We start from the raw sequence: 19,040 nt of genomic DNA on the forward strand, positions 1-19,040 counted from the left end.
TTATCTGTCTGTAACCAGGTTTTACTCAGTTTGGCCAATTATGCCAGTTTGACCACTGGAGGCTCAGATGGGTTCAGCTGCAACTCATAATATTCTTGGGCTTTGCTGGGACCCGTCACCCCAATCCTGCTGAGTACAGCTTCCTTCAAGCAAGGATAGGAGCTGACTTCAGACAAATTTAACTCAACATAGGCTCTCTATGACTCCCCTGTGCGATAAGGAGCTAATCTAACCCTTGATTTCTGGTATCAAATATGTCGCACAAGACTAGTTAACCCTTGCAAAACTACAGCTACATATTCAAAATGGTAAATTATAATATGGTGGTTGTGCCCACTTTCCCAGCGTATTTCATTCACAAATCAATGTTGGGCCAGGCAGAATACAAGTTGGTGATATGTAAGTGACCACATTCTGTTGATTGCAGGTCTCACAATTGTGTACCAAGACTAGTTAACTCTTGCAAAACTACAGCTACTTATTCAAAATGGAAAAATATGGTGTGTGTGCACAATTTGCCAGTGTATTTCATGTCCAAAACAGAGTTGGGCCAGGCAAAATACAAGTGGGTGATATGTAAGTGACCACCCTCTGTTGATTTCATGTGTCAAATTTGTGGCCAAAGACTAGTTAACCCTTGCAAAACTACAGCTACTTATTCAAAACGGCAATTTATAAAATGGTGTTTGTGCCTACTTTGCCCGTGTATTTCATGCCCAAAACAGCATTGGGCCAGGCAAAATACAAGTGGGTCATATGTAAGTGACCACCCTCTGTTGATTTCAGGAGTCAAATTTGTGGCCCAAGACTGGTTAACCCTTGCAAAACTACAGCTACTTATTCCAAATGGTAAATTATGGTGTTTGTGCCCACTTTGCCTGTGTATTTCATGCCCAAAACAGCGTTGGGCCAAGCAAAATACAAGTGGGTCATATGTAAGTGACCACCCTCAGTTGATTTCAGGTGTCAAATTTGTGGCCCAAGACTGGTTAACCCTTGCAAAACTACAGCTACTTATTCAAAATGGCAATTTATAAAATGGTGTTTGTGCCCACTTTGCCAGTGTATTTCATGCCCAAAACAGCGTTGGGCCAGGCAAAATACAAGTGGGTCATATGTAAGTGAACAACCTCTGTTGATTTCAGGAGTCAAATTTGTGGCCCAAGACTAGTTAACCCTTGCAAAACTACAGCTACTTATTCAAAATGGTAAATTATGGTGTTTGTGCCCACTTTACCAGTGTATTTCATGCCCAAAACAGCGTTGGGCCAGGCAAAATACAAGTGGGTCATATGCAAGGGACCCTACTCTGTTGATTTCAGGTGTCAAATTTGTGACCCAAGACTCATTAACCCTTGCAAAACTGAATGATCTGAATAAGAAGCTAGAGCTTGAATAAGAAGTGAATAAGAAGCTGGACGAATAAGAAGCTAACTTCAGCCTCGTCAGATATTGTTGTTTATGACACACACACATATGCATTCTTTCCAAATAATATATGTTTGCTTTTATTTGATCATTTGCCACAATTATGGTATATAGTGATCTGAATGCATCTGTATGTGTACGTGTGCACCTTCAATTTATGGGAACTTAAATCTTTATGATATTTTTATATTCGGGTGTTCCCTATTTACAAATGATATTTATTCAATACCTGTTCTAATGCAGACATTTAGAACCATAATGCCGTGATCATGCTATTCATGGGAACTTACATCCTAGTGGTGTACTTTCTAGGAATGTCTCATGAATTAGCAGCCTTATAATAAGGTGAAGATCAGTGTCTTATCCGCATCTCATTCTACTTATTTCCTATGCAAAAATACTTTATTATACTATATCATGGACTACTAGGGCATCTCATACTGTGCATTAATTGGTAAACCTCTGTAACCTTCTGGTTAATAGAATATGCACTGTGGCAATACTTTTTTGGTAAGGGTTAAGTCAATCTATGCACTAGATAATTATTGTTTATCCCCATATACTATTCCTGCAAACAGGGTGAACGTCCCCCTCCTGTAGCAGGTAATAATTATTCGGACAGAATTCGATCTGTACTGCCCGCTGGTGTATTTTCTGCTATAGCTCCATGCGCTATAAGCAGCACCATAAATGCCTGTAAGTGCAATCGATTACAGATGCTTCTTCCCTTATGTATCTGATAGTTGCTAGTACATTACATGCATGACATATTGTTATATTGGTATACTATTTACAGGACGCATCGTGTGCCGATGCGCATTTCACTTATTATAAATCTTCCTCAGGGCTCATTAATATTTGCTGAAAGTTTTCAGTGGTATCTCTATTGTGAATATTTTATTGCTATTTTATCAATATTTAATTACTATTTTTTGGTTAAAAAAAATGTATCAAAATGTATAACACTCCACTTGTTAGCGCCCTTTAAGTATTGTGTTTAGATATCTTTTATTGTTAGGTTCTACTAACAGGAGACTCAGAGGTGCTGCTGAACTGTATAGCGCAATGAATAGATAAACACACACGTATACACACACTCGCTCTGCTGATATTGACCAGACTGACATTAATCATATAAAAAAATGTCGACAAGCATCCCTATTGAGTATGCCTAAACAATCCTTCCCACAAACTAACTGTCTGACGCTGTTTGTGCAGAATGTTGGTTGCCATTTCACGTGTTGACATTATGAAAATGTTAACATACAAGGTCAATGTCAGCATCATTGTAAATATAAACAATTTGCATACATCACAAGTGAGGGTGTTGTAGAGAGGAGACACAAGATTCTGGTTTGCAGCTGTGAGTTACATATTTACCAATTTTATCAAAGTGCCTTAAAATAAGATTTTAAACCTACCGGTAAATCTATTTCTCCTAGTCCGTAGAGGATGCTGGGGACTCCGTAAGGACCATGGGGTATAGACGGGCTCCGCAGGAGATAGGGCACCTAAAAAGAACTTTGACTATGGGTGTGCACTGGCTCCTCCCTCTATGCCCCTCCTCCAGACCTCAGTTAGAGAAACTGTGCCCAGAAGAGCTGACAGTACAAGGAAAGGATTTTGGTAATCCAGGGCAAGATTCATACCAGCCACACCAATCACACCGTATAACATGTGATAACAACCAGTTAACAGTATGACAAATAACAGAGCATCAGGTCCAACCCTGATGCAACCATAACTTAACCCTTATTGAAGCAATAACTATATACAAGTATTGCAGAAGAAGTCCGCACTTGGGACGGGCACCCAGCATCCACTACGGACTACGAGAAATAGATTTACCGGTAAGTAAAATCTTATTTTCTCTAACGTCCTAGTGGATGCTGGGGACTCCGTAAGGACCATGGTGATTTGACTATGGGTGTGCACTGGCTCCTCCCTCTATGCCCCTCCTCCAGACCTCAGTTAGAGAACTGTGCCCAGAGGAGATGGACAATACAAGGCAGGATTTAGCAATCCAAGGGCAAGATTCCTACCAGCCCACACCAATCATACCATGTAACCTGGAACATACATAACCAGTTAACAGTATGAACAAACTACAGTAACAGTCCAAGACCGATGTTAACTGTAACATAACCCATATGTAAGCAACAACTACATACAAGTCTTGCAGAGTTTCCGCACTGGGACGGGCGCCCAGCATCCTCTACGGACTAGGAGAAATAGATTTACCGGTAGGTTTAAAATCTTATTTTCTCTTACGTCCTAGAGGATGCTGGGGACTCCGTAAGGACCATGGGGTTTATACCAAAGCATCCAATCGGGCGGGAGAGTGCGTATGACTCTGCAGCACCGACTGAGCAAACGCTAGGTCCTCATCAGCCAGGGTATCAAACTTGTAGAATTTAGCAAAAGTGTCTGACCCCGACCAAGTCGCCGCTCGGCAAAGTTGTAAAGCCGAGACGCCTCGGGCAGCCGCCCAAGAAGAGCCCACCTTCCTAGTGGAATGGGCCTTTACCGAATTTGGTACCGGCAATCCAGCCGTAGAGTGAGCCTGCTGAATCGTATTACAGATCCAGCGAGCAATAGTCTGCTTCGAAGCAGGAGCGCCAATCTTATTGGCCGCATACAGGATAAACAGAGCCTCTGTTTTCCTAATTCTAGCCGTCCTGACTACATAAATTTTTAAGGCCCTGACTACGTCCAGGGATCTGGAATCCTCCAGGTCACTTGTAGCCACAGGCACCACAATAGGTTGATTCATAAGGAACGAAGAAACCACTTTAGGCAAAAATTGCGGACGTGTCCTCAATTCAGCTTGATCCACATGAAAAATCAAGTAGGGGCTCTTGTGTGACAAAGCCGCCAATTCTGACACTCGCCTTGCTGATGCTAAGGCCAACAACATGACCACCCTCCAGGTAAGAAATTTCAACTCCACCTTGTTAAGCGGTTCAAACCAGTGTGATTTTAGGAACTGCAACACCACGTTCAGGTCCCATGGTGCCACTGGAGGCACAAAAGGGGGCTGGATGTGCAGCACTCCCTTTACAAACGTCTGGACTTCTGGAAGAGAAGCCAATTCCTTCTGAAAGAAAATCGAGATGGCCGAAATCTGTACCTTAACAGAGCCTAATTTCAGGCCCATATCCACTCCTGTCTGTAGGAAGTGGAGAACCGACCCAGTTGAAAATCTTCCGTAGGTGCATTCTTGGTCTCACACCAAGACACATACTTTCGCCAGATACGGTGATAATGTTTTATCGTCACCTCCTTCCTAGCCATTATTAACGTAGGGATGACCTCTTCCGGAATCCCCTTTTTCGCTAGGATTCGGCGTTCAACCGCCATGCCGTCAAACGTAACCGCGGTAAGTCGTGAAATACATAGGGCCCCTGCTGCAACAGGTCTTCCCTCAGAGGAAGAGGCCAGGGATCTCCTGTGAGCATCTCTTGTAGATCAGAGTACCAGGCCCTTCGAGGCCAGTCTGGGACAACGAGTATCGTTCGTACTCTTCTTCGTCTTATGATCCTCAACACTTTTGTGATGAGGGGAAGAGGAGGAAACACGTAGACCGATTTGAACACCCACGGTGTTACCAGAGCGTCCACTGCTATTGCCCGAGGGTCTCGAGACCTGGCGCAGTACCTCTGAAGTTTTTTGTTGAGGCGTGACGCCATCATGTCTATTTGAAGAGTTCCCCAAAGACGTGCTACGTCTGCAAAGACTTCTTGATGAAGTCCCCACTCTCCTGGATGGAGATCGTGTCTGCTGAGGAAGTCTGCTTCCCAGTTGTCCACTCCCGGAATGAAGACAGCTGACAGAGCTCTTACATGATTTTCCGCCCAGCGAAGGATCCTTGTGGCTTCCGCCATCGCGACTCTGCTTTTTGTCCCGCCTTGGCGGTTCACATGAGCCACTGCTGTGACATTGTCTGATTGAATCAGAACCGGTAGGTTTCGAAGAAAACTCTCCGCTTGTCGAAGGCCGTTGTAAATGGCCCTGAGTTCCAACACATTGATGTGTAGACAGGACTCCTGGTCTGACCAAAGACCCTGAAAATGTTTTCCCTGTGTGACCGCTCCCCATCCTCGGAGGCTCGCGTCCGTGGTAACCAGGATCCAATCCTGAATTCCGAACCTGCGACCCTCCAGGAGGTGAGCACTTTGCAACCACCACAGGAGGGACACTCTGGTCCCTGGGGACAGAGTTATTTTCCGATGCAAGTGCAGATGGGACCCGGACCACTTGTTCAGAAGGTCCCATTGAAAAGTCCTTGCATGGAACCTGCCGAAGGGAATGGCCTCGTAGGCCGCCACCATTTTCCCCAGAACTCGAGTGCATTGGTGAACTGACACCCTTTTCGGTTTTAGCAGGTCTCTGACCATGTTCTGGATGTCTTGGGCTTTCTCTATTGGGAGGAAGACCTTCATTTGTTCCGTATCCAGTATCATACCTAGGAACGGTAGTCGAGTTGTCGGAATCAACTGTGACTTTGGTAGATTTAGAATCAAACCGAGTTGCTGGAGCACTCTCAACGAGAGCGCCACACTGTTCAGCAATTTCTCCCTTGATCTCGCTTTTATCAGGAGATCGTCCAAGTATGGGATAATTGTGACTCCATGCTTGCGCAGGACCACCATCATTTCCGCCATTATCTTGGTGAAAATGCTCGGGGCCGTGGAGAGTCCAAACGGCAACGTCTGAAATTGGTAATGACAATCCTGTACAGCGAATCTCAGGTATCCCTGATGGGGGGCATATATGGGGACATGAAGGTACGCATCCTTTATGTCCAGAGACACCATAAACTCCCCCTCCTCCATGTTGGCTATTATCGCTCTGAGAGATTCTATTTTGAATTTGAATCTTCTTATGTACAGGTTTAGGGATTTCAGATTCAAAATAGGTCTGACCGAACCGTCCGGTTTCGGGACCACAAATAGGGTTAAATAGTAACCTCTTCCCTGCTGGTGCAGGGGCACCTTGATTATCACTTGCTGTATACACAGCGTTTGAATTGCAGCTAACACTACATCCCTTTCCGATGTGGAAGCTGGTAGGGCCGATTTGAAAAATCGGCGCGGGGGCACCTCCTCGAATTCCAATTTGTATCCCTGGGAAACTATTTCCAACACCCACGGATTCAGGTCCGAACTGACCCAGGCCTGACTGAAAAGTCGAAGACGTGCCCCCACCGGTGCGGACTCCCTCAGGGGAGCCCCAGCGTCATGCTGTGGGTTTTGGAGCAGCCGGGGAGGACTTTGGTTCCTGGGCACCTGCCGAAGCAGGTGCTCTCTTGCCTCTGCCCTTACCTCTGGCGAGGAAAGAGGATCCTCGACCTCTTTTGGACTTGTGCGACCGAAAGGACTACATCTGATAGGGTGTTACTTTCTTTTGCTGTTGAGGAATATATGGTAAAAAATTTGATTTACCTGCTGTGGCTGTGGAAACCAGGTCCGTCAGCCCATCCCCAAACAATACATCGCCCTTGTAGGGTAGTACTTCCATATGTTTCTTGGAATCCGCATCACCCGTCAATTGGCGAGTCCATAAGGATCTTCTCGCCGAGACAGACATGGCATTGGCCCTAGAAGCTAGCAATCCAATGTCCCTTTGAGCATCCCTCATAAATAAGACTGCGTCTTTAATATGGGCTAGAGTTAGGAATATAGTATCCTTATCCATATTATCAAATTGATCTGTCAGCTCATCTGTCCAAGCTGCAATTGCACTACACACCCATGCCGACGCAATTGTCGGTCTTAGCACAGCACCCGTATGAGAATAAATACACTTTAAGGTAGTTTCTTGCCTGCGATCTGCAGGGTCCTTAAGGGCTGCTGTGTCAGGAGACGGTAGCGCCACTTTCTTGGACAAGCGCGTCAGGGCTTTGTCCACAGTGGGGGGTGATTTCCAAATCTCCCTGTCCTGCTTAGGTAAAGGGTATGCCATATAAATTCTTTTGGGGATCTGCGGTCTCTTTTCCGGAGTCCCCCAAGCTTTTCCAAAGAATTAATTTAATTCATGAGATGTGGGAAAGTTAATAATCTGTTTCTTTTCCTTAAACATGTGTACCCTTGTGTCGGGGACAGAGGGTTTATCCACAATATGCAACACTTCCCTTATTGCCACAATCATACACTGAATGGTTTTAGTCACCCTAGGGTGCAATTTTACTTCGTCATAGTCGACACTGGAATCAGAATCCGTGTCGGTAGTAGTGTCTTGTGTTAAGGGACGCTTTTGAGACCCCGACGGGCCCTGTGAGTCGGTCCAATCTGAGGATTGACCCCCTGATGTCCCCCCTAAATCAGCCTTATCAAGCCTTTTATGTAAAGATGCCACACTTGCATTCCACATATGCCACATGTCTATCCAATCTGGAGTCGGCACAACCGACGGGGACACACCACTCATTTGCTCCACCTCCTCCTTGGAAAAGCCTTCCGCTTCAGACATGTTTTTTTATAGAAAATGGCGGGGGATCGTAGAATTACTGCCCAGCAGCCTAATCTACCTTGTCAGTGCCCAAATGTGAGGTTTATTGCTGCCCAAGGCATCCCCCCTGCGCCCTGCACCCTTCAGTGCTGCTCTGTGTGTGTGAATGGGAGCAATGGCGCGCAGCTTACCACTGCGCGCCTTACCTCATGAAGATCTGATGTCTTCTGCCGCCTATGATGTCTTCTGCCTTCTCATACTCACCCGGCTTCTATCTTCGGCATCTGTGAAGAGGATGGCGACGCGGCTCCGAGACGAACCCCAGGTGAGACCTGTGTTCCAACTCCCTCTGGAGCTAATGGTGTCCAGTAGCCTTAGAAACAGAGCCCAACTTGACAAGCCAGCTCTGCTTCTCTCTCCTCGGTCCCACGATGCAGGGAGCCTGTTGCCAACAGGACTCCCTGAAAATAAAAAACCTAACAAAATTCTTTTTCCACAGAAAACTCTGGAGAGCTCTCTGCAGTGCACCCATTCTCCTCTGGGCACAAGATCTAACTGAGGTCTGGAGGAGGGGCATAGAGGGAGGAGCCAGTGCACACCCATAGTCAAAGTTCTTTTTAGGTGCCCTATCTCCTGCGGAGCCTGTCTATACCCCATGGTCCTTACGGAGTCCCCAGCATCCTCTAGGGCGTAAGAGAAAATTACATATAAATTACCTTACAGGCATTTTCATGTATCCCAAACTTATTACATGCTTTAATTTTATGAAAAATGATCTCCAAATACTTATTACAGTTAACTCTGACATCTTTCTCCCATGCATCTGGTGAGGAAGTCATGGCCCTAATCCATTAAACTCCACCTCCACATCCCCACTTGACCCTATTCTCTCCCGCCTTCTCTGCTACCTCTCTCCTCCTACCTGTTTCCATCTTGCCCACCCTATCAATATTTCCCTCTCATCAGGCCCTGTCCCCTCTGCCTTTAAGCATGCTCGTCTCTCCTTTTCTTAAAAGAAAAACTACTCTTGATCCAAACACCATCTCCAATTACCGACCCATCTCTCCTCCCTTTTCACTACAAACTCCTTGCGCATATTGTCTACAACCACCTTACTTTCCTCCCACTCACTGCTTGACCCATTCCAGTCTGATTTCTGTTTGCTCCATTCCACTGAAACTGTCCTCACAAAAAAGTCTGCAATGACATCCATGCAGCCAAATCTAAGGGCCACTACTCTCAGCTTATTCTTCTTAACCTCTCTGCTGCTTGAGATACTGGACGACCCTCTCCTTCAGCAAATCCTTTCGCTCCCTTTGTCTGTGTGATACTGCCCTCTCCTGGCTGTCCTACTACCTCTAGGATCGTTCCTTCTCCGTTTACTCACATGAAACCACCTCCCCCTCACTTCCACTAACTGTAGGTGTACCCCAAGGTTCTGTTCTTGGTACTCTCCTTCTCTCTCTCTCTATACGTCATCTTTAGGTGAACTCATTAGCTCTTAACTTCCAATATCATCTCTATGCTGATGACGCTCAAATCTACCTTTCCTCCCGACATCTCCCCTGCTCTCCTCACTTATATCTCCAACTGTCTCTCTGCCATCTCTTCCTTGATGTCTCAGCAAGTTCTTAAACTCAACATGTCTAAGACTGAGCTGATCATTTTCCCATCTATTGATGGCACGACTATCTCCTCTAGCCCACAAGTGCGCTGTCTTGGAGTAATCATAGACTCCTCCCTCTACTTCAAACCACACATTCAGCACCTCTCACAAGCTTGCTATTTTAATCACAAAACTATTTCCAGGATTAGACTTTTTCTCATCCTGGACGCCACTAAGACCATTATCCACTCACTGGTCATTTCCAGACTGGACTACTGTAATCTCCTCCTAACTGGCATCCCTGACAATTACCTCTCTCCACTCCAATCTATCCTCAGTGCTGCAACCCGGCTCATCTTCCTCACCAAAAACACACTACGTCCACCTCCCCTCTCCTACAAGCCCTTCACTGGCTTCCTTTCCCTATCAGAATCCAATTCAAACTTCTCACACTCACTTTCAAAGCTCTCATCCACTGTCCCATTTACATCTCTGACCTTATCTCCCTTTACACTCCCACCCGTCTTCTTTGCTCTGCTAATACACACCGCCTCTCCTGCCAACTGATTACTTCCTCCCACTCTTGAGTTTAAGATTTCTCACATGCTGCTCCTCTTCTCTGGAATTCCCTACTTCTCCTCAGACTCTCCACCTCTCTACAAAAATTCAAACAGGCTCTCAAGACCCACTTCTTCACCAAACCCAGCCTAATCTCATCCCAACCCGCTGTTTCACACTCCCTGTCTGCTCCTCCCTTTTAGAATGTAAGCTTTCCCGAGCAGGGCCCTCAACCCTCATGTGCTTATTCTTTTCTTACTTAAACCGTCCTCAACGGCACCTAAGCCCACTGTTTTCTGTCACCCTGAGACTTGTCAGTGTTTATTTACCCTGAACTTGTCCTATATTGTCTTCAACCGTAAGTCACTATTGTCCTGTTTTGATTTTTCATATATGTACTCTGTAATTGGGCAATGGGGATCCCTTGTGGAGCGATATAAAGGATGACGCTAACAACAACATGCAGACTTAAACAGTGACTTCCATAATATGCATTTTTTATGGACTAGCAAGGGTTGCAGAAATGTAACCCAAGTTAACATAGCTGTATAAAACCTTAGTATTTGTGTATAGTGATGTAAAATAAAGATTATAAAGGATTAAAAACAAAATAAAAATGTAATAAAGCAGAAATTACAGCAAGAGATTCCATACATCATTCCAGTTCCTGTAAGGGAACCAACAACTAGACACATCCTTCAAATTCCATAAGGAATGTGGTACTTAAAACAGGACAATTCTGTAATCACATTTGTTACTTTATGTTTACAGATCCAATATTTTTTATATATAATTAGCCTGTCCTAGTGTTTAATTAATTTCTAAAACAAACTTCTTTTGCTTTGGATAAGGGGAGGCTGCTCAGTGCCCTTCAACAGTAGTAGAGTGGTGGATTGGGTGGTGGGTCATTAAGACGTACAACAGTTAATTCAGCAATCGGTTGCACCAGTTCACATTGAACAGATGGATATTTCTACTAATCTACGACAAATTGCTGGCAAGTGCTGTTGGGATTTTGGGTTTGATTACAACGGACACTTGTGTGGAACTTATGTCCTCCCTTGACGTGGTCTGAGTGAGGTAAGGAAATTTGTAAGCAAACACCACTTAGGTAGACTCTAATAATCTCAAAACTGTACGCTCTGCCAAATTTGTTTATGCAATGAAGAGCACAATGGTTATAAAGGTTATAATTATAAACAATATTAATATGCAGCTAAAAATAAGATTTTACTTACCGATAAATCTATTTCTCATAGTCCGTAGTGGATGCTGGGGACTCCGTCAGGACCATGGGGAATAGCGGCTCCGCAGGAGACAGGGCACAAAAGCAAGCTTTTAGGATCACATGGTGTGTACTGGCTCCTCCCCCTATGACCCTCCTCCAAGCCTCAGTTAGGTGCTGTGCCCGGACGAGCGTACACAATAAGGAAGGATCTTGAATCCCGGGTAAGACTCATACCAGCCACACCAATCACACCGTACAACTTGTGATTTGAACCCAGTTAACAGTATGATAACAATGAAGTAGCCTCTAAAAAAGATGGCTCACAACAATAATAACCCGATTTTTTGTAACAATAACTATGTACAAGTAATGCAGACAATCCGCACTTGGGATGGGCGCCCAGCATCCACTACGGACTATGAGAAATAGATTTATCGGTAAGTAAAATCTTATTTTCTCTAACGTCCTAGTGGATGCTGGGGACTCCGTCAGGACCATGGGGATTATACCAAAGCTCCCAAACGGGCGGGAGAGTGCGGATGACTCTGCAGCACCGAATGAGAGAACTCCAGGTCCTCCTCAGCCAGGGTATCAAATTTGTAGAATTTTGCAAACGTGTTTGCCCCTGACCAAGTAGCTGCTCTGCAAAGTTGTAAAGCCGAGACCCCTCGGGCAGCCGCCCAAGATGAGCCCACCTTCCTTGTGGAATGGGCATTTACAGATTTTGGCTGTGGCAGGCCTGCCACAGAATGTGCAAGCTGAATTGTACTACAAATCCAACGAGCAATAGTCTGCTTAGAAGCAGGAGCACCCCGCTTTTTGGGTGCCTACAATATAAACAGCAAGTCAGACTTTCTGACTCCAGCCGTCCTGGAATTATATATATATATATATATATATTTTCAGGGCCCTGACAACGTCTAGCAACTTGGAGTCCTCCAAGTCCCTAGTAGCCGCAGGCACCACAATAGGTTGTTTCAGGTGAAACGCTGACACCACCTTAGGAAGAAACTGGGGACGAGTCCGCAGTTCTGCCCTGTCCGAATGGAAAATCAAATATGGGCTTTTGTAAGACAAAGCCGCCAATTTTGACAATCGCCTGGCCGAGGCCAGGGCCAACAGCATGGTCACTTTCCATGTGAGATATTTCAAATCCACAGATTTGAGTGGTTCAAACCAATATGATTTGAGGAATCCCAACACTACGTTGAGATCCCACGGTGCCACTGGAGGCACACAAGGGCTGTATATGCAATACTCCCTTGACAAACGTCTGGACTTCAGGAACTGAAGCCAATTCTTTCTGGAAGAAAATCTATAGGGCCGAAACTTGAACCTTAATGGACCCCAATTTGAGGCTCATAGACACTCCTGTTTGCAGGAAGTGCAGAAATCGACCTAGTTGAAATTTTTTCGTGGGGCCTTCCTGGCCTCACCCACGCAACATATTTTTACCACATGTGGTGATAACGTTGTGCGGTCACCTCCTTCCTGGCTTTGACCAGGGTAGGTATGACCTCTTCCGGAATGCCTTTTCCCTTAGGATCCGGCGTTCAAACCGCCATGCCGTCAAACGCAGTCGCGGTAAGTCTTGGAACAGACAAGGTCCCTGCTGGAGCAGGTCCTTTCTTAAAGGCCGATGCCACGGTTCCTCTTGGAACAGACATGGTACTTGCTGAAAGCAAATCCCTTCTTAGCTCCTGAGGCCATTAGTCCTCTGTGAGCATCTCTTGAAGTTCCGGTTACCAAGTCCCTCTTGGCCAATCCGGAGCCACGAGTATAGTTCTTACTCCTCTATGTCTTATAATTCTCAATACCTTGGTTATGAGAAGCAGAGGAGGGAACACATACACCGACTGTTACACCCACGGTGTTACCAGGACATCCACAGCTATCGCCTGAAGGTCTCGTGACCTGGCGCAATACCTGTCCCATTTTTTGTTCGGGCGGGACGCCATCATGTCCACCTTTGGTCTTTCCCAACGGTTCACAATCATGCGGAAAACTTCCCGATGAAGTTCCCACTCTCCCGGGTGGAGGTCGTGCCTGCTGAGGAAGTCTGCTTCCCAGTCGTCCACTCCCGGAATGAACACTGCTGACAGTGCTATCACATGATTTTCCGCCTAGCGAAAAATCCTTGCAGTTTTGCCACTGCCCTCCTGCTTCTTGTGCCGCCCTTTCTGTTTACGTGGGCGACTGCCGTGATGTTATCCCACTGGATCAATACCGGCTGACCTTGAAGCAGAGGTCTTGCTAAGCTTAGAGCATTATAAATTTGCTCTTAGCTCCAGTATATTTATGTGGAGAGAATTCTCCAGACTTGATCACACTCCTTGTGTGACTGCTCCCCAGCCTCTCAGGCTGGCCTCCGTGGTCACCAGCATCCAATCCTGAATGCCGAATCTGCGGCCCTCTAGAAGATGAGCACTCTGTAATCACCACAGGAGAGACACCCTTGTCCTTGGATATAGGGTTATCCGCTGATGCATCTGAAGATGCGATCCGGACCATTTGTCCAGCAGATCCCACTGAAGAGTTCTTGCGTGAAATCTGCCGAATGGAAGCGCTTCGTAATAAGCCACCATTTTTACCAGGACTCTTGTGCAATGATGCACTGATACTTTTCCTGGTTTTAGGAGGATCCCGATTAGCTCGGATAACTCTCTGGCTTTCTCCTCTGGGAGAAACACCTTTTCCTGGACTGTGTCCAGAATCATCCCTAGGACCAGCAGACGTGTCGTCGGAACAACTGCGGTTTTGGAATATTTAGAATCCACCCGTGCGGTCGTAGAACTACTTGAGATAGTGCTACTCCGACCTCCAACTGTTCTCTGGACCTTGTTCTTATCAGGAGGTCGTCCATTTTCTTTGAAGACGAATCCTCCTTTCGGTCATTACCTTGGTAAGGACCCGGGGTGCCTTGGACAATCCAACGGCATCGTCTTGAAACTGATAGTGACAGTTCTGTACCACGAACCTGAGGTACCCTTGGTGAGAAAAGGCAAATTTTGGGACATGGAGGTAAGCATCCCTGATGTCCCGGGACACCATATAGTCCCCTTGTTCTTTGCTATCACTGCTCTGAGTGACTCCATCTGGATTTGAACCCTTGCAAGTGTTCAAATTTTTCAGATTTAGAATAGGTCTCACCTAGCCTTCAGTACCACCATATAGTGTGGAGTAATACCCCTTTCCTTGTTGTCGGAGGGGTAATTTTATTATCACCTGCTGGGAATACAGCTTGTGAATTGTTTTCAATACTGCCTCCCTGTCGGAGGGAGACATTGGTACAGCAGACTACAGGAACCTGCGAGGGGGGAAACCTCTCGACATTCCAATCTGTACCCCTTGGATACTACTTGTAGGATCCAGGGGTCCTGTACGGTCCCAGCGTCATGCTGAGAACTTGGTAGAAGCGGTGGAGGGCTTCTGTTCCTGGGAATGGGCTGCCTGCTGCAGTCTTCTTCCCTTTCCTCTATCCCTGGGCAGATATGACTCTTATAGGGACGAAAGGACTGAGGCTGAAAAGACGGTGTCTTTTTCTGCAGAGATGTGACTTAGGGTAAAAAACTGTGGATTTTCCAGCAGTTGCCCTGGCCACCAGGTCCCATGGACCGACCCCAAATAACTCCTCCCCTTTATACGGCAATACATCTTTGTGCCGTTTGGAATCTGCATCACCTGACCACTGTCGTGTCCATAAACATCTTCTTGCAGATATGGACATCGCATTTACTCTTGATGCCAGAGTGCAAATATCCCTCTGCGCATCTCACATATATAGAAATGCATCCTTTAAATGCTCTATAGTCAATAAAATACTGTCCCTGTCAAAGGTATCAATATTTTTAGTCAGGGAATCCGACCAAGCCACCTCAGCTCTGCACATCCAGGCTGAGGCGATCGCTGGTCGCAGTATAACACCAGCATGTGTGTGTATACTTTTTAGGATATTTTTCAGCCTCCTATCAGCTGGCTCCTTAAGTACGGCCCTATCCGTAGATGGTACCGCCACTTGTTCTGATAAGCGTGTGAGCGCCTTATCCACCCTGAGGGGTGTTTCCCACCGCGCCTTAACTTCTGGCGGGAAAGGGTATACCGCCAATAATTTTCTATCGGGGGAAACCCACGCATCATCACACACTTCATTTAATTTATCTGATTCAGGAAAAACTACAGGTAGTTTTTTCACCTCACACATAATACCCTTTTTTGTGGTACTTGGAGTATCAGAAATATGTAACACCTCCTTCATTGCCCTTAACGTGTGGCCCTAAAAGAAAATACGTTTGTTTCTTCACCGTCGACACTGAAATCCGTGTCCGTGTCTGGGTCTGTGTCGACCGACTGAGGTAAATGGGCATTTTACAGCCCCTGACGGTGTTTGAGACGCCTGGACAGATACTAATTTGTTCGCCGGCCCTCTCATGTCGTCAACCGGCTTGCAGCGTGTTGACATTGTCACGTAATTTCCATAAATAAGCCATCCATTCCGGTGTCGACTCCCTAGAGAGTGACATCACCATTACAGGCAATTTGCTCCGCCTCCTCACCAATATTTTCCTCATACATGTCGACACACACGTACCGACATACAGCACACACATAGGGAATGCTCTGATAGAGGACAGGACCCACTAGCCCTTTGGGGAGACAGAGGGAGAGTTTGCCAGCACACACCAAAACGCTATAATTATCCAGGGACAACCTTTATATAAGTGTTCCTTTTATAGCATTAAGTGTTCCTTTTATAGCATTTTAATATATATACATATCGCCAAATCAGTGCCCCCCCTCTCTGTTTTAACCCTGTTTCTGTAGTGCAGTGCAGGGGAGATCATGGGAGCCTTCCCACCAGCCTTTCTGTGAGGGAAAATGGCGCTGTGTGCTGAGGAGAATAGGCCCCGCCCCCTTTTCGGCGGGCTTCTTCTCCGGAGTTTTAGATATCTGGCAGGGGTTAAATACATCCATATAGCCTCAAGGGCTATATGTGATGTATTTTTCGCCATACAGGTATTATACATTGCTGCCCAGGGCGCCCCCCCCCCCAGCGCCCTGCACCCTCCGTGACCGCTGTGTGAAGTGTGCTGACAACAATGGCGCACAGCTGCAGTGCTGTGCGCTACCTGATGAAGACTGAGAGTCTTCTGCCGCCTGGTTCCGGACCTCTTCATCTTCAGCATCTGCAAGGGGGGTCGGCGGCGCGGCTCCGGGACGAACCCCAGGGCGAGCCCTGTGTTCCGACTCCCTCTGGAGCTATGTCCAGTAGCCTAAGAATCCAATCCATCCTGCACGCAGGTGAGTTGAAAATCTCTCCCCTAAGTCCCTCGATGCAGTGAGCCTGTTGCCAGCAGGACTCACTGAAAATAAAGAACCTAAAAACTTTTTCTAAGCAACTCTTTAAGAGAGCCACCTAGATTGCACCCTTCTCGGCCGGGCACAAAAACCTAACTGAGGCTTGGAGGAGGGTCATAGGGGGAGGAGCCAGTACACACCATGTGATCCTAAAAGCTTGCTTTTGTGCCCTGTCTCCTGCGGAGCCGCTATTCCCCATGGTCCTGACGGAGTCCCCAGCATCCACTAGGACGTTAGAGAAAATCTTATAAATTAGCCCTACCCAGCGCTGCAAGTGGGCGGGTACGCGTGGGTACGGCGTACCCTTAAGAATTTGTCCGCCGCTCCCTCCCTCCCCTGCTGTTGCTCACCAGCGCCGCTGCTGCATGAGTGGAGAGCACAGCGTGCGCCTCTCCTGCCCCTCAGTGTTTTCCTTCAATTCGGCACTGACCCGTGAGCCAATCAGAGCTCGCGGACCAGCAGCCAAGGCTCCCGATTGGCTGCCAATCCGCGAGCCTCCATGGGCTCACGGATCGGCGCCTAATTCAAGGTAGACACCGAGGGGCAGGAGAGGTGGACGCTGCGCTCTCCACCACTCATGCAGCAGTGCCAGATACACATTGCTCCCCCCCCCCCGTGACAGATACACATTGCCCCCCTCCCCTGTGCCCCTTATGTGTATCCGGCACTGGGGTGGGGCATGTGTATCCGGCACTGGGGGGGGGGGTCATGTGTATCCAGCACTGGGGGGGGGGGGGCGGTCATGTGTATCTGGCACGGGGGTGGGGCAATGTGTATCTGGCACGGGGGTGGGGCAATGTGTATCTGGCACGGGGGTGGGGCAATGTGTATCTGGCACGGGGGTGGGGCAATGTGTATCTGGCACGGGGGTGGGGCAATGTGTATCTGGCACGGGGGTGGGGCAATGTGTATCTGGCACGGGGGTGGGGCAATGTGTATCTGGCACGGGGGTGGGGCAATGTGTATCTGGCACGGGGGTGGGGCAATGTGTATCTGGCACGGGGGTGGGGCAATGTGTATCTGGCACGGGGGTGGGGCAATGTGTATCTGGCACGGGGGTGGGGCAATGTGTATCTGGCACGGGGGTGAGGCAATGTGTATCTGGCACGGGGGTGAGGCAATGTGTATCTGGCACGGGGGTGGGGCAATGTGTATCTGGGCAATGTGTATCTGGGCAATGTGTATCTGGCACGGGGGGGCGCAATGTGTATCTGGCACGGGGGGGCGGGCGCAATGTGTATCTGGCACGGGGGGGGCGGGCGCAATGTGTATCTGGCACAGGGGGGGCGCAATGTGTATCTGGCACAGGGGGGGCGCAATGTGTATCTGGCGCAGGGGGGGGCGCAATGTGTATCTGGCGCAGGGGGGGCGCAATGTGTATCTGGCGCAGGGGGGGCGCAATGTGTATCTGGCACGGGGGGGGGGGCGCAATGTGTATCTGGCACGGGGGGGGGGGGCGCAATGTGTATCTGGCACGGGGGGGGGCGCAATGTGTATCTGGCACGGGGGGGGGGGCAATGTGTATCTGGCACGGGGGGGGCGCAATGTGTATCTGGCACGGGGGAAGGGGGCGCGCAATGTGTATCTGGCACGGGGGAAGGGGGCGCGCAATGTGTATCTGGCACGGGGGGGGCGCAATGTGTATCTGGCACGGGGAGGCCGCGCAATGTGTATCTGGCACGGGGGGTAGGGGGCAATGTGTATCTGGCACGGGGGGGGGCAATGTGTATCTGGCACGGGGGGGGGGGGCAATGTGTATCTGGCACAGGGGGGGGGGCAATGTGTATCTGGCACGGGGGGGGGGGCGCAATGTGTATCTGGCACGGGGGGGGGGCGCAATGTGTATCTGGCACGGGGGGGGGGGGGGGGGCGCAATGTGTATCTGGCGCACTGTGGGGCAATGTGTATCTGGCGCACTGTGGGGCAATGTGTATCTGGCACAATTGGGGTCATATGTGTATCTGCCCCCCCCCCTCCCCGATTTGTGTATCAAGCCCCCATTTGGCCACAAATGGGCGTGGCCAAATGCCCATGTGGCATTTGGCAACACCCATTTTTGGGGCACGCGCTCCTTCGGCACGCGGACACAGTACCTGTAAGACATTTTTTCTACTTGCACCACTGGCCCTATCAGAAGTGTTTAAATGGTAAACTGTATACAGGTGAGCATGGCTATCGATTAACAAGATACCTGTTGCTCAAAGATGGTGCAGTTGTAAAGTCTGTACAACTTTGTTGTCAGCTCATGTTTTTTCTGCTTGAAATTCTTCACATATAGGGATGTCGGACAAGAAAGATCTTGAAGGAAGCAGTCTGGTACCTTACATCTCCTGGAAAGAACAGTGAAAGCACATTTCATACCTTGAATTCAAGTTTTTATCTGTTTAACACAAAAAAAACCCATAGCCATGCCAA

At 47.9% G+C, this 19,040-nt stretch overlaps 1 protein-coding gene across 1 annotated transcript in view; it reads right to left on the reverse strand.

Annotated features, from left to right (window-relative positions):
* Positions 1–19,040, reverse strand: part of LOC134948887 (germ cell nuclear acidic protein-like) — a 335,115-nt gene that overhangs the window by 87,173 nt on the left and 228,902 nt on the right. The window contains exon 9 of the mRNA XM_063937161.1: positions 18,817–18,955. Coding sequence (XP_063793231.1) covers positions 18,817–18,955 — 139 coding nt within the window. The remainder of the gene's footprint in view (positions 1–18,816; positions 18,956–19,040) is intronic.

This window comes from Pseudophryne corroboree, chromosome 8 (assembly GCF_028390025.1).
Source record: "Pseudophryne corroboree isolate aPseCor3 chromosome 8, aPseCor3.hap2, whole genome shotgun sequence".
NCBI lineage: Eukaryota > Metazoa > Chordata > Amphibia > Anura > Myobatrachidae > Pseudophryne > Pseudophryne corroboree.